Source organism: Acanthaster planci, linkage group LG04 (assembly GCF_054643075.1).
Source record: "Acanthaster planci isolate LZ-2023a linkage group LG04, COTS_SCS, whole genome shotgun sequence".
Lineage (NCBI taxonomy): Eukaryota > Metazoa > Echinodermata > Asteroidea > Valvatida > Acanthasteridae > Acanthaster > Acanthaster planci.
The window spans coordinates 19,371,327-19,381,549 of record NC_141780.1 but is presented as its reverse complement, the minus strand read 5'-3'; the positions used below and the strand labels follow the sequence as shown (position 1 = coordinate 19,381,549).

Below are 10,223 nucleotides of genomic sequence, written 5' to 3'. Positions count from 1 at the left end.
TTTGTTTTGTTTCCCATCTCCCATCATGGAAAATGAAAACAAATAGTGGCAAGTGTTTGTTTTCCAATGAAAAAAAAAAAACTGTAAATTACAGAAATCTCGTTTCAAGAACTCAACACAGAAAGTACAGATCAAAGTCATTAGTGGCATTAAAATGCAATTTTTAATAGGTAAAATGTGAGGAAATAATCTTACACAGTGTTGAATACAATTACAATTGAAACAAATAGCAAAGCATTACGTACATTGAACCCACTGTCCACAGCAGAATACAGTCACAAAAATGGATTTGAAGTACTTGCTGAAATCATAGAGCATAAATTTGACTTAAAAAGTAATGTTTTGCATGAACGGCTGTGAAGCAAGATTAAATGTCCAGAGAAAACTCAATAACTATGATTTCCGATTTTTTTTTCAGTTATCATGGTTATGTGATCAAGTTTCTTCCAGCATGTCCAAACCCACTTTCCTGTTCTCCCCAAAAGGGGCCCTTTTACTACAATGTGATTGTCTGAAATCATTCAAGTTCAAATACATGTACTCCTGTGCTCTCACAAAAAATTCAGTCATAAAATCTTTCAACTTACTTTGCAAAAAGACCAACTACCAAACTAACCTACACTACACAAACGTCAAAAACCAGATTTCCCCTTTTCATTTCAGTATTTTTAAGTTTTTAGGAAGAATGTTTGGTACTGTTTATTTCATGATACTAAGATCTTCAAGCAAACAAATCACAGGCGAATTCTAAATAAAGCATTCTATTACCCCTCAGCTGACATTTTTCAAACATTTAAAACGTATTTTCAGATTAAAAAATGTGCCCTTCTTTAGTAAAAAGACAAAGAGTTATATCTTAAAGTTTGCGTGTTGCATGGTAGTGAGCAAACACATACGTGTGTGCAATAATGGCAGTACAAATAATTCACTGGCAATTTGATTTTGATTTCAAATTTGAAAGAGGGAATTAAAAAAATACAAACAATGCACATATATTGCACTGTAATGCAGCAAACACCACTTGATTATAACTGCAAATTTGCGAATTAGAGATACCACTATGGATTGATAACGGGATTGAAAAAAATGCAAGTGTATATGTTAGGATGATCTTCAGGACAGATTCGAAATCTTCAGGACAGATTCGGCAAACACCATTTACGGGAAAATTGGGGATGAGATAACTGCAATGCTCTCAATGGCACACTCATCCGTGCCGCGCCGGATGCGGAAATAACCATTCTCCCCCCAACCCTCACCCCAACTGTTCTTTACACTCCAGAATTTCTCTCCGGTGCTAGGGTCTGCACCGTAGCCTACCACCAGCACAGCATGGTTGGTGATCTGAAAGGGGTCAAATCCCCCTTGGTGGGAGTTGTTGTCACCCAAACCCACGTGGTGGTAGATTCCACCCTTGTACGTCTCAAAGTCATGGTAGACTTCAAAGGCCACTGAGACGGGTCCGTTCTTGACTAGCTCAATTTGCATCAACTCCTCGTTGCAGCCACCATAGAAATCCCCAACATATTTGTAATTGGTTGCATAGTGACGTTTGCATGTGTTCTTCTTGCACGGAGTGTCCCTTCCAACATAAGGGGTGCATGACTCTTCGACCAGGCCAAAATCCTCTGCGTACTTGCCAGCGATCAGATATGGAAAGCCACCTTCACAGCCTGCAAGATTGTAGAAAATAAAATATAAGCTCCTTCTTGTAAATACTCATAATAAACGGACCCAATACCGCAGGTTGAACAGGAAATTTGGAAGGAGAGAGAATTTCGCTGCGGAGGAAGGTTGAGTTGACTACCTCTTGTCCTGTGCATAATTCAACCACAAATCATGAGACAGAAAAACAAGGACTAATATTTCCTTCCTCTTCTTGGGTCTACAAGTTGGTGAATCAATAAGAGCAAACTATAGATAACATACTCAATGCAAAATTTGCCTGCTATGCTTCTCCGTCATATTCATCACATCCAGCAGGCTTAAGTTTTTCAACTTTCATTTTAACCTGTCTAATCCTGGCCAGTCCTCTGAAATCAACTTTTACATGCGGCTGCCAACGCAGGCAACAAGACTTCATGTGGACTGTCACTCATATGGCTTGAAGCTTTGGCTGAATCAACTGGCCGCGGCTTAGACTGACGTGCATGTCTGTAGACAGTGGCTGCGGCTAAGGCTTCCATAAGCACACATGTTACTTCCAGCCACAGCCGCAACTTTTGCCCCTGGTCTTTGAGTCACAGAAAAAGCCACTGGTATGAAAAGTCTGCATGATGTACCACAATGAACAGCTACCCCTTTGAAGCAATATGAACTTATAGCAAACGAGAGGTTATTCAGAGAACCATCTTCTTAGCTTTCCAGTATGTTTCCACGATGTTATCTCGAACATCCTATCCAGCCAGTGTATGGTTCTCGACATATCTCTTCCAGCCAATGTGAATTAATACCTCTTTTGTAAAAAAGAAAAAAAGATTTTTTTTTAGTTTGAAGGTGCCCTTTTCCCCGCACATCCCTCACAACATCATGAACAGTAGACTAACACACCAAATCAAAAATGGATGGATTAGACTGAAATGAGGTTTTTTTTCAACTTTCTGGAAAGAGAAGGTTAATTAGCAAATATTATTTCAGTAGTTCTTTTACATGTTTTTGAGATCTTTGACTAATATGTAAATTGCAAAAATATAATAATAAAAAGCTATAATTACATTGAAAGAATTCTTTTGAGCACACTTACAATCCTATTACAAATTTTCAATTTGATAAAAAACTACTGGCACGCATATAAGCTCTGATAGAATGTTATTAGCTACAAAATTCATAAAAATTGGTAAACTGCAAGCTGCAATGTTTTTGCTTCGGTTTCAGGATAATTCAGAATTAAATTCCTGACGCATTATGTTACTCCTGAATGTGATTTCTCAACAATGAACAACCTTGTATTACAAAAATAATGCAACATTCACTATCTCAACAAAGAAAGAACTGAAAATATTTGGCAAAGTATCACTGAAAATATTTGGCAAAGTATCACTGAAAATATTTGGCAAAGTATCACTGAAAATATTTGGCAAAGAATCACTGAAAGCTTATCATACATATGATAACTTGTCTTGTTTCTCTGATTGATATCAACACATAAAAAACTTACAAAACTGTGCTACATGTATGGACACTTTTTTCAAACACCTAGCAGCGAAACTTATTTGCAAACATTGTAATCATTCCCAGTACATGTTTCAATTAAAATCAAGTTGTGTGTTACTAGAAACTGTACATGCCCATTATTGAAAATTACCATACCACTGGAATTTATTTTACAAAAGTATATTTAGAATAAAGCGTTATCCACAACTGTGCAACAAAAGAAAATTTACTAGCAATCACTCGACAGTTTTTGTGGAATGTGATTAGTCTGAAAACAAAGCATTTTTCTGGTTGATTAAACTAGGATTGTTTTTTGATACAAAAAAGCTTTGAAATTATCATTTGAGGCTTGACTGTTGTGTTTGGTGCATGCATTGTACTGTGTGAATGTGCACAGCCGTAGGCCCCAAGTAAACATTAAAACTCTGGGACAAATCATACTTCATTCTAGCATAGATATGGAACAAATTTGCCATCATGACACATTCACAGTGTAACCGGTCACATTTACATTTGTTGAAAATTCGCAGAGAAACCCCTTGTCCAGATGTCACAAGTCGTCATCAGCAGTCACGCTTTTAGTAACTTTGGTTCTACGAACCAGGTACCAGGTTGTGAATATTTCTAGCATGTCTAGGGATAAATTGGGAATGTCTCTACAGCAATGCTCTCTATTGCGCACTCATCAGTTCCACGGCGAATCCGGAAGTATCCTTGCTCTCCCCAATATTTCCCCCAGCTGTTTTTCACGACCCAGAACTTCTCCCCGGTCTTAGGGTCTGCTCCGTAACCGACAACCAAGACGACGTGGTTGGTGATCTCAAATGGGTTGAACCTGTAGCCCGGGCGATCGGTCAGACCCACATGATGGTAGATTCCTCCCTTGTAGGCCTGAAAGTCGGGATACACCTCGAAGGACACAGCGATAGGTCCGTCCTTAACGAGTTGGATCCGCATAAGCTCCTCATTGCATCCACCATAGAAGCCACCCACGTATTTATAATCAGTTGCGTAGTAACGCTTGCATGTGTTCTTCTTGCATGGGGTGTCCTCTCCTACATACGGGGTGCATGACTCTTCGACCAGGCCAAAATCTTCAGCGTACTTGCCAGCGATCAGATATGGAAAGCCACCTTCGCATCCTGACAGTACAGTGAGTATAAACAGAAAAAGTGTCCATTTTTGATGCAGTTTCAGGGGAATTTTTTCCCCTCCTGTCTTCACACTGTACATTTTCCCAGCAGTGTGCCAATATCTTCTTTATACCCTAAGCTTTGTTCAGTGACTGTTTTATTTCGTAATTGTTGATGTGTACAGACACAGCAACAGTAGTTATTTTTCTCCTGCAGCTTGAATTTTTACTGAAATTAAGGACAGGTTTTTCCATGAAAGCTGGCTCAAATTTTCTTACATTTGTTGAATTTGTTTACTAAGTGTGCACAATGCGACAACCATTAACCCCTTCGCGCTGGGACGCGGATAGAGCCGCCGTAAAAATTGAGATCCTCAGCCCGCTTTTCAGCTATTATTCTCGGCCCACGCTCAAGCGAACACGGTGAAAGACGGCAGACCCTGGCTCTTGTATATATGGTAATTGGTCTTTGTGCGTAGCCCAGAAATCACCAGCTTCACAATAGTCCCCACTTTGAAAAGAGGCAACGGGAATGTGGAAGCTTGAGTAGAGCCGAATGCCACCGAACAATCATCTTTTTCACCGTGTAATTCAAAGCGTGCATCTGCAGTTTGGTAGGGGGCCTTCGTGGCCAAGCGAGGCTGGAATTCTTGGAGTTGGCTTTCGGGAAGAAATTCCCGTCGTCAAGGGGTTAACTAATTTCCTCATCATGCCATACATGTACATTGTATGTAGGTATCAACACGTACCAAGCCAATGTACTTGCCAGCAATACAGTATACAGAAAGTATTGTTTTATCACTGAACTGTTCCTCTTTCGATTCCAGTTTCAATAACAGCTCAGACACACACACTTCTGGTTCTGGGCAATGATTCATCTCAGCTTTCAACGAATACTTACACTGAGGGCCACCTTGTGTGAGCACCACTTTCGACTTGTTTTCTCCAAATTATAATTTACTTCCTTGCTATTTCAAAACGAAGTTTGTGTATAGTTTGATAATTCAGTTTTGAATTACTGCTACTCATTTCGCTTTTCCCTAACGACAGCCCATGAGAGTATTCAAACAACTGTGACACTGGAGAAAAGGATGAGTCTTTTATTGTGATGAATATCTTGCACGAGTGCTTGTAACACGTACATTTCAAGTTTTTTCAGAGTAAGGCATCATTCCTACAAAATGGTTCAGATCATCAGATGCCTTTAAATATCAATCACAACAACAGAAAACCTGTGGGCCTATCATGATCTACATTTGATGGCAAAGCCTCTTGCTAAATCTTCTCATGCTTCATGAGGCATTTAGGGGTCAAAATACAGCAAAGATAATGCTTCTAGTTTCAGCAGGGTTGGGAAAATGATTTATCAATTTCAGCAAATGATCATTTCTTAATTATTTTAAGATGAGATACGCACAAAGATTCATACAAGTACGTGTACATTTCCCAAGAAAATACTTTGTTGTAAATGCTGTTGAAAGACACATCTAATGCAGTTTATGATTAGCCACATTGACGCCTAAATGTATTTGCTGGGTGAGATGTGCACCCCGAGCACCCATATTTCAAAAATTCACTGTAGTGTAAAAGTGGAATCTTAAAAAACAAATGCAGAGAGCACAAAAAACACGACTTCATGGAGCACTTACAACTATCATGCCATGTAAGAAAAGAGTCCATTATTGGGAAAAAGAGACTGGATTCCATTGGATGTGACACTGTGCCAGTGGTGACCAAGCGTTTAATGATTATTCATGTGGAGACCAAAACACTGTGAGGACATGCAGAGGTCTTCAAAACAGGGCTGAAATTTCTGATAAAAGTCTTCCGATAAAAATCTTCCCTTCCAGCTAGTGCTTTATCAACTGTTTAAGACCGGATGGACTCTCAACCCATTGGAATTGCAGAACTGGCTGAGTATTTCTAAATGTTTCACACTCCATCAAGTACAGGCAACTCTCATATCATAACAGAAATCAGAGAATAAATGTCACTATCTCAGAAGAAGCAAAACAGAGCAGATAAATGTTTAGTTACCACTTTTTTCACACACTCACCAATCAATGAAAAGAAAAAATAGAATTGACACAGTTCAGGTTACCTTGAGAATATTCACTGCATGACACAACGTCCTGTGGTGACATGACTAGCTGCTTGGTGTTATTTGTGGCGATGCGGAGGCGCGCCTCGTACATGGCCATGGACCCAAAGGCATAGCAGCTCCCACAGCCCCCCTGGTTCCGCACAGGTGACACAAAGTTTTGCCCGTTGACGTTACGCCAGTCGAAGGACAACGGTAGGGTTTTTGCAAGATTTCTCACTGCCTCGGTGACAGGAGCTGGACTAGGCTTGCTGTGAAAAGGTCAGAACAGAAAAATTAGTGTTACATATGATATCCGTTACTCCTTTCATCCATAAATGTGAAGATTTTCTCAGTGAAGGTTTTGGTTTATGAGAGATTGACAGAATTTGCAAGAATGATACCTTCATAAAAATTCAATGAGAATCAGGAGTGGTGTAAGCCAAAGGTGGATCCATGGGAGAACAGCAATGTGGGCCACCCCCCCAAATGATAGAATACATGTAGGGTCTGCTCATTTGATGTCACAATCGTGGTTTTCCGACAAGTAGCTGCTAAAACTATGGCTGGCCATGAGTACAAAAGAAACACAATCATTCACGAAGTGTCAAAAATCCCACGCAGCTATCAGAATACCAGATGATAACACATTTACTACTAAATACCTAAAAAAAAGACAACCCCATTTCACTTAACAAATGTCCATTTTAAATGAATTTGAGGTACAATCGAAAACAAACCAAAAGATCATATTTATGCAAAGTTTGGCCATACAAAATGCAGGCAAAATGGGCATGGTCTATACACAAAAGTAAAAATAAAAAATAAATTTAAGCCTTTAGACTTATCACTGTGCTTTGAAAATTAAATTTCAATTGAGTACTTTTTGGCAACATTTGGCAGTAAAGTGTCTCACCTTGCCATTATTGATGCCCGACCTCCTCTTCGACGAACCATCTCCTCTACCGTCATTTTCTCATACTCTGGATAAACTCCTGCCTTCCAAGAACTCTGGGCAGCGTTGATCTTATTGATGAGGTCACGGTCGATTTTGTACAGCTGTTTGGATGCATCTCTGTCAAACGAACAATAAGTGAGAGCCTCATTCTTTTAATTAGGTAAACAAAACTGAAATCATACTTTCTCAAAATGGGAAAATATGCCTGATGGTATATCCGCCGCAGAGGAGTAGGAAGAGAGGTCCTTTGGGAAGAGATCAGGACTCAGAACTTACACAGGTTTCTCTGGAGGTGGTCGATTTTTGGTCTGGTTCTTTGTGCCGACATAGCAAGCCCAGTCAGTGCCTACCACATTATGGGACCAGCCAGGCAAGGTCTCATCGCAGATGCTCCTAAGACAAGAAGGCAGATCAGAAATAAAAATCACCAGTGAGATTTTAGGGACTCTCAATGCACAGTTAAGTAACTTCTGGCATCACGAGCTGATCAGGAATAATCTCATTAAACATATGTGTACCAGAAAAAAAGTGGTTTCATGTGAAATCGGAAGTATTATTTCCTACTTCAGATTACATGTCCATGAATGTAGACTTTCCAAGGCCAACGCCTGTTACTACATGTAACCCTTGTCACACATTATGATAGGTTTTGCACCAAAAAATGCTTAAATTTTGATATCTTGACACTTACTTGTACTTTTTACCCTCTTTCACATATTTGGAGAAGGCAAAGTATTTCTTCTTGTTCAGAACCACCTCAAAGCCTTGGTTATAGATCAGGGTCCAAAACCCTGTGTGACCATAGGTTGCATCGACAGCAACATCCGGGAACTTCAGGTCCACAATAACCGTGTGGTCAACAGGTCCTTGGACAAGAAAAAGAGAAATGGTGACAATCTAAAAGTTGTTCCAGATCTGTGGGGAGAGTTTTTCCCTCGTAACCAGTCATGCCAGTGCACAAATATATCCTTGATACCTAGTAAAACTGAACAGTGGTTGACCAGTTATCATTGCTCCAATCCCTCCTGTGGGTGAAGTGAATTTGCGGCTGAATTCTATTGAATTTCTCTCACATTTTTGTTCTCGAAATGGATCTGGGGGACGGGGGGTTGGCCAATGGGGCATGTTTTTGGTCGATGTAATTCCCCTTCCTTAAAAAAAAACATGAAAAAACCTCAGATTGTAAACTTGGAAAGAGTTCCACATACAGACATCACTTGACACTCTATGCACAAACCCTTGGAGATTTCTCTGAAAAATTCTGCATGTTTTTTCTTAGTTAACAAACAACTTGGTATTTTCCGTTCTAAATTGAAGATTTCAGGATACATTTTTGCTTTCTGATGGCTAACACCAGTTACTGTAGGAAATACTATTACTGGTGTCCACATGATATACTGATATATGGAACTCTTTCCGTAGCCTTACCTCAAGAAGGTCAAAGTTACAATTACAAGAAAAAATCCACCCCTCCCCCAGCCCAGGTTGGACCTGGGCTACCCCTCCCCTAGACCTGTGAGTATTTTGGTTCTGGATCCATCCTTGTGGGATGTTCTAATGTCGAGTCTCCATTCCACTTCTTGTTGCTCTCAAGTCTCTTTTTGTCTTTTGTGCAACAAAAGTGCTTAGAATCCAATAAAGAGATTGCCTTAAAACTAACCTTATGAGGGTTGGGCTTATCAGTCACGTTAGTGAATGATGTATATTCTGAGAAAAACAATATGATAACACAATATTCTAGGGTCTCGATTTCAAATCAAATTTGCACGCAGGCCTAGGCCTCACAAAACTTTTTTGGCCTACCTGGGTCAGAGCAGCGGAGTGTGTTGTCTCCCCCACCAGCACTCACTTTAAACACCCATCGCCCAACGATGTCATCATAAGTGCAGTTAGCCGGAGTGTCAGCTAAAACAACCGGTAAAAATGCCACGACAGCAAGGAAAACTTTCACGATCGCCATCATTGAAGATTCACCCACTTTGTGCCGGCACACACTCGACTCGACTCGGCGTCCGCCCGGGCCGGCTGCACTATCGACACATGATCGATCACGCGCCCGTTCGGCTGCGATGCGCGGGCAAGTGTTTTCACGTGACCAACTTGTCAACTTGAACTTACAAGTGATCACCTGACTATTGTGCATTGACTGTAGATGTCAGCCTGTTTCCTGATTTCCCCTGTCCCAACCGCATAAAAAACACACACACACACAACGCACATACCTGTTTTACATACAAAGTGTGGACTTTCCTTTGTTCTACTGTAGTTAAGGAAACTTGAGGAAAATGCTCCTTTTTCTCTAGCCAAGATAACTCCTTCATGGTGGATTTTTGATGGTGAATCCCTGGACTGTTCCTCTTCATTTTGCCACAGATAACCTTGACCCCCAAATGCCACTGAAACTGTTTTTCAGAGAGTGGGAACATGGTGTGGACTTCTTTTGTGCAGAGGTCCACACTATGTATGGCACGCCTGCACATACACCTACACACAACTCGACTTCAATAAAAGGCTATGACTTATTTTTCCCAAGTAAAGCCCGTACATCATGGGAAGCTTCCCCGAGCCATGAAGACTAATCACAAGACTAGTAAACGATTTCCCCATATGAAAATACACTAGTTGTATCCCCAGTCGGACATAAAACGCGCCCGAACACTCATGTTTTTTTCCTCCCTCTGTGAAAAAGTGACACTTTTATCCTGAAAATGATCCTTGTTCAAGTTGACGTCAGAATCTTTACCCCGGCCGGCAGGATGTGGGACGGAGGGACCCTTACTGACATACTCTGTCTCTAGAATATCCTACTAACACATCCCCGTCTGAAAAAAATTCCTGAGATTCGGTCAAACAATGATCAACACACGGGGGGGGGGTTCTTTCCGTCTTGCTTCGAATGT

General features: G+C 40.6%; 1 protein-coding gene across 3 annotated transcripts; it reads right to left on the bottom strand.

The window, feature by feature from the left end:
- Positions 1-140: 140 nt before the first annotated feature.
- On the bottom strand, positions 141-9,354 carry LOC110986457 (dipeptidyl peptidase 1-like). Of its 3 annotated transcripts, XM_087135359.1 has the most exons (7): positions 9,127-9,354; positions 8,015-8,189; positions 7,600-7,716; positions 7,282-7,440; positions 6,387-6,637; positions 3,945-4,295; positions 141-1,316 (listed from the first exon to the last, which is right to left on the bottom strand). In XM_087135359.1, exons 1-7 carry the CDS (start codon positions 9,284-9,286, stop codon positions 1,159-1,161), a joined length of 1,371 nt encoding a protein of 456 aa, XP_086991485.1. In that variant the 5' UTR covers positions 9,287-9,354; the 3' UTR covers positions 141-1,158. The 3 variants fall into 3 exon arrangements, with proteins under 3 accessions (XP_086991485.1, XP_022104024.2, XP_022104025.2); XM_022248332.2 differs by lacking the exon at positions 3,945-4,295 and having other exon boundaries at positions 141-1,673; positions 9,127-9,353; XM_022248333.2 differs by lacking the exon at positions 141-1,316 and having other exon boundaries at positions 2,566-4,295; positions 9,127-9,353.
- Between the last annotated feature and the right edge of the window lie 869 nt (positions 9,355-10,223).

What these genes read in the sequence shown, in the direction of transcription:
- LOC110986457 (XM_022248332.2), bottom strand. Translation starts at nt 9,286, where the DNA reads ATGATGGCGATCGTGAAAGTTTTCCTTGCTGTCGTGGCATTTTTACCG. An exon ending in AAAGAGGGTAAAAAGTACAA is followed by an intron (nt 7,717 to 8,014) that starts GTAAGTGTCAAG and finishes TTCTTGTCTTAG; the next exon opens with GAGCATCTGCGATGAGACCT. An exon ending in CGGGCATCAATAATGGCAAG is followed by an intron (nt 6,638 to 7,281) that starts GTGAGACACTTT and finishes ACCTTTTCACAG; the next exon opens with CAAGCCTAGTCCAGCTCCTG.